At 46.5% G+C, this 14166-nt stretch overlaps 1 protein-coding gene across 4 annotated transcripts in view; it reads left to right on the top strand.

Moving 5' to 3' along the window:
• GON4L (gon-4 like) overlaps window positions 1–14166 on the top strand; it is a 393663-nt gene that overhangs the window by 206653 nt on the left and 172844 nt on the right. For all 4 annotated transcript variants that reach the window (XM_069218468.1, XM_069218469.1, XM_069218466.1 and 1 more), the window contains one exon: window positions 12365–12451. In XM_069218468.1, the coding sequence (XP_069074569.1) occupies window positions 12365–12451 (87 nt within the window). The remainder of the gene's footprint in view (window positions 1–12364; window positions 12452–14166) is intronic.

Here is a 14166-nt window from a genome sequence, read left to right as displayed (position 1 = left end):
GAGTCCACAAAGATTCTTAGAGAACGCACTTAGGACATTGTTATGGAACATGCGTCCTTCCGCTTCTGCTCTAGTTGTAAAACATAATACCCTTAGAGGGGGAAACCTCTACCTCTGCAGAACATATGGAGACTTCTTGCAAAAACTGCTCTGACTTAGGCAGCAAAAAACACTAAGGTACGAGAGGTGAAGAAGGTGGGCCTATCACAAAATATGAAAGCAAACCTCCTTGAAGACACCTGACATTTTCAGAGCCAGTGAAATTGTGAGTTGCAGAGGAGAAGCTGGAGCCCGCAGCATTCCAGCATCTTGAGGAGAAGTCTCCAAGTGCTCTGGCATTAAGGAAGGCTGCAAGTTCCTCAAACCAGCAGTTTTTTCACATGACAGCCTGGCTGCTGAAAACTAAGTCAATGTCATGCACATCTACTGCACCTCAATATCAGCATTAAGCCTCAAAATGCACATTGTTGGAGGCAGAGCACGGATCCCACAAGAGTCTGGCATCAAGCCAAGAGTCAAGCTGGAAACAGTATAATTCATTCACGGTTCCTTTCCTCCAACCAGGATGCCCTGGACCTGAAAAGCTGCATTGATGCCTGACAAAACCACATCCAAACGCACCAAAGCATTCCTCCTTGCCTTCTTAGCAACGGAGAACTCTATGGTGGGTTGGCTTCTATAGCATGTCAATGCGTTTTGGCCTTGTCTGTGCGTTATGGGCCTCGTCCGAACGATCCTAAGGACCTTGATTGAGGGTAGAGTGGCCCTATCATAGTTGCAACTTAACAAGTGTGACAATTACAATTTATTTTTGGTTGGGAACCCCTCAGGCCCTATAACAGCTGAGGGCTTCCATGTTAATGGTGCTGTTATTCAAAATGGAAATCCCTGCGCTTGCACCAGTCTGTGACGACAGCATGCCCTCTGTGCTTCAGACTTTTAGAGATGTCTCTGGAGGACATTTTTCAGACTACTGAGTTACACATAACTAAGATAACTATGGATGATTTTTGGGGGGGCATTATAGATGGGCTTTTTTGAGGCAAATATGCTGACCTTCTATGAGGCAGTGCTTTAGATTTTCACAATCATACACTGTAGGAAAGTGCCTCTTTTGACATGGTCACCCATCTCACACCCCTTTCCCCAACACACACACACTCTTTGCCTGATTTGTGGTGCAATTTCGACTGAAAGTGCACTTGATTCCTGCTAAAGAGATCCCCAGTACCAGATATCTTTCCCTAAAACTGCAGTCTTTTTTCCAATTAGTAGACCTTTAGCTACCACTATAAGTCCTTAGTAAAAGGTGTCCCTAGTAAAAGGTACCCCTAGTACCTAGGGCATGGGGTACTAAAGGAAAGTCCCTGAGGTCTGCAGCAGGAACTATGCCACCCTCAGGGACCCCCTCACTAAGTTCACACAGTCCTGCTTTTGGAGGCTGCATGCCTTTATGCAGACCTAAAACGAAAACACAACATGGCACACAGCCTGGGTGCCCTGTCCCCTTACACTGCATGCAATATATTTACATCACTCCTCTGGCAGACCTGCCATCCCTAAAGTCAGGGTGCATTATATTACATGTGAGGGCATACCTGCACAAGCAGATATGCCCCTTCTATATCTTTGTCGATTCTCTCACATACCAAGTGACCAGTGAAACCATTTTTACATGTGCTGGACACTGGTCATTGCGAGTTCCCCAGCTACACACTGGCTTCACTGAACATAGGGATGTTTGATATCAAATGTCTTGTATTAATAAACCCTCACTGAATCTAGTGATGGATTTATTAATACATGCACTCAAAGGACACCTTAGAAGTGCCCCCTGAAAAACTAACCCTAGCATGGGCAATGACTGGTCAAAATCAGTACAGCCACCTTAGAGTTCTGGCTCACTGAGGTGAGAGCCAATGCTATTGAGGGCTCAGAAGAAAGGCCTGCTGTGGGCAGAGGTGTGACCTCTCCCAGGCAGGATTGACATTCCATGGCGGGGAGCTTCAAAGGCCTTGCTGTCCTTGAAATGCAACCTGGGCCTCTCCAAATGGTGGAAGACTTTGACCCCCAAGTTGTACCCCACTTTTGGCAGCAGGACTGGTGAGACAATTAAGCAAATTACGACTGCCCACTTCATGCCAGTCCCACCCCTAGGCTGGACGAGCTGAAGTTGACACTAGTTTTCAAATTCCTCCATCTTGTGTGGAAGAAATTAGGCTGAAAGGCTTAGGGTTATGCTACTTCCCAAAGGAAAGTGGTCATAGAAAGGGTATAGTCACCCTAAAGGTTAGTAACCCATTGGCTACCACCTAGTTCTCGCTGTAACGCCCCTAAATTCAGTATTTAGAGAGCACCTCTGAACCCTAGTATCAAATTCCTGTAACCTAAGAAGACCCGGACACGTCACCAGCAGAGAAGACTGAAGACAAATAAACTGACTTGGCCCCAGCCCTACCTACCTGCCTGCAGCCTTCAAAGAAACCTGCATCCTGAAGTAGACTGTCCTGCAGCCCAGTGACTTCCAAAGCCTTGGGCAGACTGCCTGCCATCGATAAAGACCAAGAACTGCGGTGGACAGCGGACCTGTCCAGAAGAAACCATCTTCAAAGAAGAGGAAGCCTGCCTGTTTAACTGCGAAACATGACCCCAGAAGTGACCACTATACCCAACGCCCCTGGCCCAAGTGGTCCACCCATCCAGTGAAGGTTCCCCAGCTTTTCAGACCAAGAGTCCATTGTGGGCTGACCCCTGTTGGACTCCCCAGTGATGAATGCAGCCTAAATCTGAGGACTACCTCTGACTGCGACCTGCCTGGTAAGCTGATTCCATCGCCTAAAGACACCTCTGCACCTGCAGCCCCTGGGCATGGGGGAGTTGAACCGTCGGTGTCCCTATGACCACTGACATCTCTGCTTACCTTGGCAGCTCTGGGTTGACCTCTCCTTGTCTCTTGGGCCAAGCCTGCAGTCTGTTTCTGAAAGTGATCTTCCCATTTGAATAACATTAGGTGCCCAACGGTGTGTTGGCACTCTGCACCCGGCTGCCCCCGTGCAGCTGAGGGTGTAAGTTTGGTGCTGCCTTGTGGCCCTCCTTTTACTTACCTCACCATCAGGAGATCGACCCCTGACTCTGCTGTACTCACCTGTAAGCAGCGCTGCAGCGGAAACCCCAATTTTTAATTGGATAGCATTGTGTGTCCAATGCTGTTTTGGCACTCTGCACACAGCCGCCCCAGTGCCACAGAGAGTGTAAGTTTTGTGCTGCCTTGTGTCCCCTCAGTGTTCGCCTCAACCCCCAGAGACCAACCTCTGTCACCGCTTGTACTTACCTGGGAGCAGCGTGTCTTCTTTTCCCCACCTCCAAGTCTCCATTGACTAACATTGGGCACCGACTCAGACTTTGACCTCTGCACCTAGCTGCCCCGCGCGGCTGTGGGTACACCTTTGATACCAACCTGAACCTTGCCTGGTGCTAGCCTAAAGCCCTAAAGACTGAGACCGTAAGTCGTGTACTGACCTGTGAAATTGCATCATTGTTTTCCCCCTACAGGGTAACATAGAAGACTCTGAAAATTGCACAGTGTGTGGATTTTTGAAACCGCAAAGTATGTTCAATTTAAAAACTGCTTACCTTATAATGAACTTCTTTGGTTCAAAGCACATATAAAACAACTGTTATTTTTCTAAATTGGTCTTGGATTTATTTTTGAGTGTGTGTCTCATTTATTGCGCCTGTGAGTACAAGTGCTCGCCCACACTGCCACAAGAAGAGCCCCAGACCTATCTATTTCTGCCTCTGCAAACCTTAGAGGATCTCCTGGACTCTCTGCACATTGTACTTGATTTTAGTATACTATGTAGAGAGCCAGCTTCCTACACACACCCTTTCACATTTGTAGGTTGTCAGAGATCTACATTTACAGATTCCTAAAGAGGAGAAAGGACCTTTGGAGGGAGAAGACTACTGTATGAACACTGGATCAGTTGTTTATGCCATTCTGGATAGCTTTTGAGGTTGTTGTTACTACTATTAGAGTGCAGTGTCAGATCTGCAAGCACTGAGCATTGCTTGTTTCTGGCACTTCCTTAATGAGCATTCCCAAAACTTTGAGTAGTGGAGTTGGGTATGGGTGGGGCCTAAGTGGCTTTTTCATCGAAAGGTGATGTCACTGCCTGGACCTTGCGTACATTGCCTGGATCCATGAATGGTGACCTACCAATGCGCGCACTGCATCCCACCAAATCAACATCAGAAGTATCTATCTGGCCTCTGATAAAATCAGTCCTCTGTATTTTAAAGATATGTGTTTTTTCTTCTGAAAGAAAGGCTTGTACTCCTAAATATGCTAATGGTGTATTCGGTGAGATACAGTTTGGCATTTCTGGATTCACTTTAATTTCTCTGCACTTCTGCATTTTCACATTTTATCTGATAGAGACTTCTGGCTTCAGATTCCTTACCTTTGAATTCTCCACACGCGTCTGACTAGATCTGGAAGTTTTTTGTGAGCAGTATCCTTTTCACACTGCTGGGTTGAGTTGATCGGCTCTGTGTCTGTCGTCTGCTTCATTTGTGCTGGATATGAGGTCTCAGGACCTATATAGTCACCATCCCAGCACGTTGACTCAGTTATTTTCTTTCTGCACCAGCTAAGCTCTGATCTGAAGGGGGCTACGCCTCAGTTGATTTTTGACTGTTTTTCTTTTTTTTTTTCCAAAGTATTTTTCAGGTTTTACTCCTGGTGTGTCTAGGATGTTTTCTAGAAGGACAGGATTCCAGCCCTTCGTGTCCTGTCATTGGGTGACATCCAAGACGGATCCGCACCTCGTGTCTTTTTGTACCTGGAGCGCAACCCAAAGTTGTGCTCCAAGTGCTGGGCCATGCAGCCGAGGGCTTTGAGGGAGCGGTCCCTGAAGCTGATGGTGGCCCCGGTGATCGACTGTGCTGAAGTAGAGACCCCGGTAGAGAGGAAAGTCCAGGGATCGGTCACGCAGCCCAGTGTGGTTGTCCTACTCCAGGTCATTGGGACAGTTGGGTAAGTCGAGGCACAAGAAAAATATCTGAGAAGTCGAAGCCCTCTTCGACTTCTCCTCATCCATCTGCGCCTCCCTATGTTTCTGAGAGCCTGAGCAACCCCTGCCCAACTCAGATTTCTTTGAGGACATGTGCCTCATTTTTGGGCAGCCCGACTCTGCTTGACCACCTATGGGCCCCATGGAGTCGGAGGGGGCCCCTTTGGGTTCCACGCTGGCTGGTAGGACCTCAGCGCTTCCAGGGATCCAGTCCTGGATTCGAACTGGCACCGGTCGTGCCACCTTGACTTTGCCTGACGCTCCCGGCGCTGCCCACACCCATGGGCGGCGCCATCCCCATTGAAATCTCCAACTCTGACATCGAGCTAGATGAGCATTGTACGACGCGGACTCCGGTGCCAGAAGGAGCTTGGCCTCCTCAATTGCATCCATCACCCCTTTCTTATGGTTTTGGCTTGCAACCGGGAGCTTCCACCTCAGGACCCTTGCTCCCATTCAATGAGGCCGTCACTGATGCCCTACTGGGTACCTGGTCCAAACCAAGCAGATGGGGCTACTGTAAACAGGACGATTGCCCGTCACCATCAATCTGCACCTGGGGACCCAAGTTATTTGATGCATCATCCCACCCCTGAAGGCTTGGTGGTTCAAGCTTCTACCTCTCAGGGTGCGTTCCCTCCTGTTCCCCCGGACAGGGAATATAAAAGGCTGGACTCAGTTGGGAAGATGATATTTTCTTTCACCAGCCTTGCATTGCGGTCTGTGAACACTGTATGCCTCCTGGGCTGCGTGAGACATGGTTGCACAAGTGCTGGCACAGGTCCTGGGGTAGGCCTGGGCATTACTCTCCCAGGCTGTTGCCGACAGGAAAGATGTAGCAAAGTTCACAACCCATTGTGGGCTGGACACAACCGACTCGCTAGGCAGAGTGGTTTCATCAACAGTGGCCTTGATGTGCCATTCCTGGCTGAGGACGTCTGGCTTTTCAGGGACTGTGCAGGCTTCTTTGATGGACATGCCGTTTGATAGCACCCGTCTCTTCAGAGGCAAGGCAGACTCCGTGCTCAAGCGCTTCAAGGATGCTTGTGCTACAAGTAGGACCATTGGCCCTGCAGCGGCCCCACTTCCATCCCAGTCTACATTTTGCCCATTTCCTGGCTATGGAATGGGTCTCCAACAGCGTCCATTCCCAGCCAGCCACCAAGCAGCCCATGCTCCCCAGCATCTGTGTAGCTGAGAGGGTGGAAGCCACAGACATCGTGGGTCAAGTGGCCAACGATCTGGTCAGTCTGCCACAACCCCTTCCATAGCAGCCTCTAAACCTTTCTAGTCTGACCGTCCCCCCTTTAACTCCCTCCAGTATCCGTTGGGCAATCACCTTCTCCGCTGTCTATCCCTTATGCCAGTCAGGTGGATTTTGCAGATAGTCTGAAGGGGCTACTCCCTCACCTTCAAGACTACCCCTACATCCATGCCATCCTTCCATGATCGGATGATGGAGGATCATCTGTCCTTTCTCTCCTAAAAAATTACGGCTCTCTTGGCCAAGGGTGCCATAGAGTTCCAGTGCCAGAAGTAGGCTGTAGGTCCTATTCACGCTCCCTTCTGGTTCTGAAAAAGGACAAGGGTCGTTACCCTGTCCTAGACCTTCGGTCCCTCAATAACTTCCTCAAGAAAGAGAAGTTCAGGATGCTCACATTGGCGCAGATTCTGTATGCCCTGGACCCAGGAGACTGAAAGGTAGCGTTGGACTTACAGGATGCTTATTTTCATATTCCCGTCTTTCCTGCCTAAAGATGTTACTATTCAGTTCACCATGCATCCCTTTGGCCTTACCAGCACCCCTCGGGTGCTCACCAAGAAAGTGGCAGCTCATCTGTGGAGTTTGGGCTTTCAGTCTTCCCCTATCTCGACGACTGGCTGTTGAAGGCGGGCTCCCCCCAGGCAGTTGTCTCCCACCTCCAGACTACAGCTGACCTTCTGCATTCTAAACATGCCAAAGTCACACCGACTCCCTCTCAGATGCACCCCTTTATCAGAGCTGTTCTGGATACAGTGCAGTTTGGAGCCTATCCTCCCGAGCGGCGAGTCCTCGATATTCAGGCTGTGATATTGATGTATCAGCCTTTGTCCTGGATTTCAGTTAGAATGACTCTGCGTCTGCTGGGCCTCCTGGGCTCCTTCATCCTGCTGGTGACACATGCCAGATGGCATGTGAAGGCTCAGCAGTGGGAACTGAAGTTCCAGTGGTTGCAGCGTCAGGGGAATCCCTCCAACAAGGTCCAGAACTTGGTGGGAACTGTGAGAAATCTGCAGTGGTGGTTAAACCATGATTGGATCAATGATAGATCCCTTTCCCTTCCTCAATAGATCTGACAACAGTGACAGATGCAGCACTCCTGGGATGGGGCGGCTTCCTAGTAGATGTGGCATCTGATCTCCTGCAGAAACAGGCCTCCACATCAACCAGATGGAGCTGTGTGTGATCCGGCTGGCATTAAGACTTTCTTCCCTCTATCAAGGGAAAGATGGTGCAGGTGTTCGTGAACAACACCACTGCCATGTGGTACTGCTAGCAGGGTGGGGTGAGGTTGTGGACCTTTTGTCTGGAGGCTCTGTGTTTCTGGACATGGCTGGAACAGCAGGGCGTATCCCTGGTGGATCTCTGAACGCCAGAGCCAACAAACTCAGCTGACAGTGCGTAGCTATCTTGAATATCATCTCCATCCTGAGGTGGCACAGGCCTCTTTCAGTAGTGGGGATAACCTTGGGTACATCTGTTTGTCTCCACAGAGAACACACAATGTCAGCTGTTTGACATGTTGGAGTTTCCGAGGTGGCAATTGCTTGGAGACGCTTTTTGTCTCAAGTGGAGTTCAGGGCTTCTGTACTCCTTTCTGCTCATACCACTCCTTCCTAGAGTTCTCAAGCAGATCAGGAATGACTGGGCCCAAGTAATCCTTGTGGCTCTAGATTGGGCATGAAAAGTTTGGTATCCCGAGCTGCTGAGCATGTGCATCAATCCTCTGATCAGACTGCCTCGTTGTGGGGGGGGGATCGTCTGTCACAGCAGCAGCGGAGGGTTCCACACCCAAACCTGTCCGCTCTCCACCTTCTTGTGTGGATATTGAGCTGTGACAGTTAACAGCTTTTGACCTTCCTTCCGAAGTCTGTACCGTAATCTTAGCAGCCAGATTTCCCTCACCCAAAACAGTATATTACTATCATGGGAAGAAATTTGTGGCATGGTGCACAGACCAGTCTGGTGACCCTCTTTCTGAGGTCCTGTTGTTTATTCTTTCCCTTACCCGACAGGGCTCTGCTATGGGCACTTTTAAGGGATATTTGTCTGCTATTTCTGATTTTTAAGGTTGCCTGATCAACCTTTGTTTTTAAGTCTCCAGTAGTACATAGGTTCTTCGAAGGTCTTCCACATTTTTTTTTCTCCATCCTCAATTATTATGCCAAAGTGGGATCTGAATTTGTTTTTTACTTTCCTGATGTGTCTCTTTTTGAACCTCTCCACAGTTTTCACTCAGGCTTCTCACTTTGAAAACTGCATTCCTTATAGGGATCACATCTGCCCGCAGGGTGAGTGACCTGCAGGCATGGTCATCTAAGCCACCCTACCTTTCTATCTATCCTGACAAAGTGGTACTTTGCACTAGGGCCTCTTTTCCGCCAAAACTGGTCACGCCCCTTCATGTAGGCCAATCCATCACCTTGTCTGCATATTATGCACCCCTCACATTCTTCTAAGGAAGAGGAGAGTCTCCACCACTTGGACCCAAAAAGAGCCTTTTATCTTAATCGTACCAAAGAGTTCTGGTTGGAGGGCCAACTCTTTTTAGAGTATTGGGTTTGAAGAAAGGTCAAGCAGTGCCGAAGTGGACAGTCTCCTGGTGGGTCTTGCTCTTTATTAAGATCTTCTACGCATTGGCCAAAAAGCAGTCCCCTGAGGGTTTGCTCGATCATTCCACATGCACTAAAGCTGTGACGCCCCCCTCGCGTTAGCACGTGGTGTTCCAGTCCTTGACATCTGTCAGGTGGCAGCAAGAGCTTCTCTGCACACTTTTACCAAACACTACTACCTGGACAGTCAGGTCCGTAGGCACGGGTACTTAGTCTGTTTGGTCCTGCAGGACTTCTATTCTGAACTTGATTCGCAGACCCACCTCCGGGATGGTATTGCTTGGGTATCTTTTCAAAGGTAAGTAATCTGCAGCTAGAAGTCTCTATCAGATGGAAAAGCTACTTCCTTTAGTAACACCTTATTTGTTAGAGATTATATCTTGCTGCGGATTCTTTACCGACCCACCCATCCTTCCTTCCCGCTGTGACAACTGATTTCTAGGGGCAGAGACTCCGTTTTGACATGCCAGTGGTCATTGTTCTTCATGGCTCTGCACTACTGGCGTGGAAAGTCGTGAAAAGAAACTGACATCAGTGCTCCGGATTGGCACCTATATAGGACCCACAACTTCATATCCGGCGCGGATAACGACAGTCGTGGAGCCTAACGGCATGCAGGGGTATTGCTCACGAAAATCTTCCGGGTCCAGTCTTGTCGCCTGGGGAGAATTCAAAGGTAAGGTATCTGCAGCTATAGTCTCTACCAGATAAGGCGTTACTGAAGGTAAGTAACTTTTCCATTAAGCACATATATGCCCAAGCCATACCATCAACAGTAAATTTGTGTGCTGCATATACTCTGCATTTATCGTTCTGCCTAAATACTGGCTATGCAGAGCTCATAGGAAGGAATTTAAGCACCCAATTATTTTCTAGTGTTTCCACAAGGGAGCCAGAGTTAAAATAAGGACAGTGGAAGGAATGGTTTAGTGCTCATATTAAAGCAAATAGAGGGGCATTTTAACTGTAAAAAGGAAGTCCGTATTGCTGAAACATTTTCTGGGGGCTAAGAGGCGATGCGTATTAAAACATGTGTCCCTGGTGCTGGTAGATGAAGAATAGGAAGAAAAAGAATTGGATGAAATGCACAAGTTGTGAGTCAGACTTAAATTTCGGAACGAAGGACAGTGAAGTGATAGCTAGGCATAACTTTTTAGGGGTTCGGGCTGGGAGCTGCTGTTTCTATTGCTCAGGGTGAGGATGTTTGTAGGTGGCGCTTGTCATTTTTTTGACTGACTTTAATTGCTCCTTCAGGAAAGCTGATGACAGCCTGAAGCAGAGAACTCAAGCTTTGTTCACCTGTTTTAGATACTCCTGCTGGAGCCAGCCCAATTGCTACCTTCTAAAATAGCCATCACTTTGCAAAAAGGCCGTGTCTGATAAGACGCTTGGAAATGACAATTGAAAATGAACCAAACTGTTCCCAAAGACAGACACAGTAGATCCATATCTCCTGCCTTGAAGATGCATATGAAAGTGGGATCCAAACCATCACACTTTATTTAATTCCCAAGTTCTTCTCAACCCGGCGAGAGCACCACCACAAAGTAGTTGAAGAGTGGCTATACACCCAGGGCTGGTGTCTGCCTGACACCCAAACTCCCAAAGGTCTGCGAACATCACCTGAAGTCTGCACTTTCTGCAAAAAGAATTGAGGATCTCCCCGGAAGCCTTCATGCCTGCTGAGATGTGCAAGGAGTGTGCCTTGTTTTTCATGAGTTGAGAGCCCCAGCATGTTCCAATTTGAGTAGCACCTAGAGAAAGCAGAGTTGCCTAGAGCACAATACTAGGAGACCATCTTCTCCTGGCATTGTTGAGGAGTCCCACATGTGGCTCTGTGCAGTTTCGGTGCAAGCTGCAAGAAAACCCAACCAAAACACTACTGTCTAGCAGGAAATTATGCTGCTGACTGAGAGTTTGGTGCTGCAAGATATATCAACGCCACTCCTGAAGCAAGAGCCCTAATTTGGCCTGGAGGCTGCAACTGCAACACTAGCTCGCTGGCCGGGAGGGATGGCGCTGATAATGACAGACACAGATACTTATGCCTGCTTTACCAATAGTCCCTACAAACATTCTCCCATGCAAGGCTTTCAGCATACACTGTGAAAGAGAGGAGCCACTGCATTGAGGGCTGGAGCGTACTCTGCTTCTGCTGCACAGCCCAAACTGCAACAAAAGACAGGAAGTAAAAGTCAGGAATTAGCCAGCACTGGGTATCAGACACTAGATACACTCAGACGAGTTTGCTGTACACAATAAGGCCTTTATCAAAAGGGGTAAAGAGACACTAAACTGAAGTTGCTAAATTTACTTGCAAGAGTAATTAAGCTCTCTGTTGCTCTGGCTGTTCCATTCCTGAGCCCATAATGTCTTTGAAAACTATGGATGTGATGTGATGTGATGTCCTCAACAATAATGATAGCATACTGGAAGAAGGAATGTAGCCCTACCTGTTAAGCTTTGTATTAAGTAGTATTTAGTTCTGCTGTGAGATTAAAGTACTTTATTTTTACATAAGATAAGCACTGGGCTGAACATTAAATTATAGTGTATTTTCATTGATTGTTGCTTTCTGAACTCCTGCACCCTACACCACCTCCTTGAAAAGTCTTTTGCTCCTCATTTTCACTACCCTTAGGGTCAAGTGTAGTTGACCCACTTTGCGAAGTCCTAATAGGATAGACCTCAGGACACCATTGACAAATTACCTCAGCCACCCCTGTTCTTGCACAGTAGCCCCAGTTTGCCCTATGGAACCTCGAACATGGTCTGACGGAGACCAGAGAAGGAGAAAAGTTTGAAGATTCTAGTTTATCATTTGTTCCTGTCTGAATATACCAATAAAAATGCAATGGCATTTAAAAAAATCCCATTGTTATGTTTCAAATGGGGTTACCTCAAAATGAACATTGCCAAAGGCGAGTAACATTGTTCTTAAGATCTGCAGACCTCTGCATTGTTGTTTGCACATTAAGTGTAATAATTATTCACCCTTTAGCTTTCTTCTAGATACATTTGTTTTTAATATTAGTATAAAGTGACATTTTAGGGGGAAAGAAACTAAGAACTTTATAATAGGGCAGGGATGTTGTAGAGAAAGACTTGTACTGGTCACTGTTTACATGGGATTGGATGGGATAACCTAATGGCATTGATTTGATAAAGGGAATCTGTTTTGGCAGTTTGCCTGAAGTTTTTATCCTTTTGAAACAAAGCATTGTAGTACTATAACTTGTAACATAGCTACTCCCCAGATTTGGGTTACTAACTCAGTGTGCAAACCTATTTTGCTTTTTCATAGCTTGTTCTTGACAGTCTGGTCTGTGACCAGTTAAAGATGTGCAGCTAATTATGTGTGCATGCATGTAAAGCACATTTTATGTAAATCCTGAACCCAAATTCTTATTTTGTAGCATGTTCAGCTCTTGACACAGATGCACCTGCTCTGCAGCATTAACCCAGCTTTCAGTGCAGAGGCCCAGAGTGCCAGCATCTTCTTGGTGAGTGGTTTACAAAGTTAGAAAAGTGTTAAAATTAATGCATCACGTTTTTTTCCATGTCATGCTACTGGGACACACGTTATTGTGTTTGTGACTCTCTGAAACCTGTGAAATATTGGAGAATCTAACCTAAAAAAAAAAAAAAAACAATTCTTCCATAGAGACAAATCAATATTACATCCTGTAGTGGTCTAGTGTTGCTTATTTGCAGCTGCCCAAGATTATATCCTGTATGCACAGTAACTGTGGTTGTGTATTTATGTACATTGCCATGATATGTACAATGCTATAAGACACGGGAGCTTATATTTCAGTTCCACTTTTATGAGTTTGTTGTTACATTCATTTGTAAAAACATTCACCACATTCATATTTTAAAATGTCTCGTTTAGATCACTAGTCCAAAGTCCTTGGGTATGCAGTTTAATATATCAGCTCTATATCAGAGCTCAGTAGGATAAAGGTTTCCAAATTGACTTCGGTATCTGTTTGAAATTACATAGTTTCTATAAAAATCATTTGTATTCCTTACATTTTTTGGGTTTGCAGCCTCATTGAAATTTTGACAGATTCCGGGCTTATCTCAGGATTTGAAGACCTCCTCAGGTTTCTCAAGGATCTAAATGTTCAGAAGAGAACATTGCTATACTAGTCTATTATTCATCCATCATAGATATAAATCACCCATTGAGCAATGTGAACTAACATTACTCAGATCTTATATATATTGCATTTATTCAAGAAACAAAAACCTAGCTTCAATAACTGCACTGACATCCAACCATATATATCATTGGTGCTCAATACCATTATACAGAGAAAATGTGCCTACCATACAATAATTGTATGCTCTGCTTGCACTAGAAAGGTTCAGTCATACCAGTCCTTATAGGGTTGTGTGAAATCTTATCGATAGATAAAGCTGACTCAAACTTATTTACATTTTTTCATACAAAAAGCAGCCTATAAATGCATTTCATATCTGGTTTTTGGATCCTTCCAAACAGATCCTGAAGTGTGGCGGACACCACGGTTCATTCCTTGGGCACAGCTGTCACTTTGTATCGTAACACTTGAATGCCTTCCACGGCCTGCACTGGACTTGCCATTCCCCCTGGAGTGCCCACCTTGTTGGTGATGGTTGTTGACCTGCTGAACAGAGGGGTAGTCCCATTGGGAGAGGGTGGTACAGGATTCTACTCCAATTAATACTTTCTTCCCCCAAGAATGTCAGAGGCACGAGGGCCCTCATCAACCTTCATCGCCTGAACCTGTTCATTTGCCGGACAAGCTAAAGATGTTATGGCAAAGCATGTCCTGCAGGCCTTTAGTGCGCTGGGGATTGGCTGTTTGTCACCACTAACTGCATTTTCTGAAAGGCTGCCTATTTGCCTTTACTGTAACTTCTGTCATTGTTCCTCATACAGATTTTGAATCCTGAGTTGACTTTCCTCATAAACCTCTTCACTGGAGCCAGTACACAGTTTACAAGTTCATTTTCTCAATCTGAAGATTGTTTTCGAGGTTGCACTGGCTTGAACCTGTATTGTTAGAGAACGTCAGGACCTCTTGTTTCGACCACCAGTCACTGATTTCTACCTCCATATGTTTGTTCTACACACCATACATCTTTCTACTAAAAGTGGAATCTGCTTTTTACAAGGGCCAATCCATTATCCTTCCATCTTTGCTCGTCATTCCATCATGGAGAAGTG

Source organism: Pleurodeles waltl, chromosome 12 (assembly GCF_031143425.1).
Source record: "Pleurodeles waltl isolate 20211129_DDA chromosome 12, aPleWal1.hap1.20221129, whole genome shotgun sequence".
Classification (NCBI taxonomy): Eukaryota; Metazoa; Chordata; class Amphibia; order Caudata; family Salamandridae; genus Pleurodeles; species Pleurodeles waltl.
Note: the sequence above shows the minus strand (reverse complement) of the source record. Positions and strands in the feature narration are given on the sequence as shown.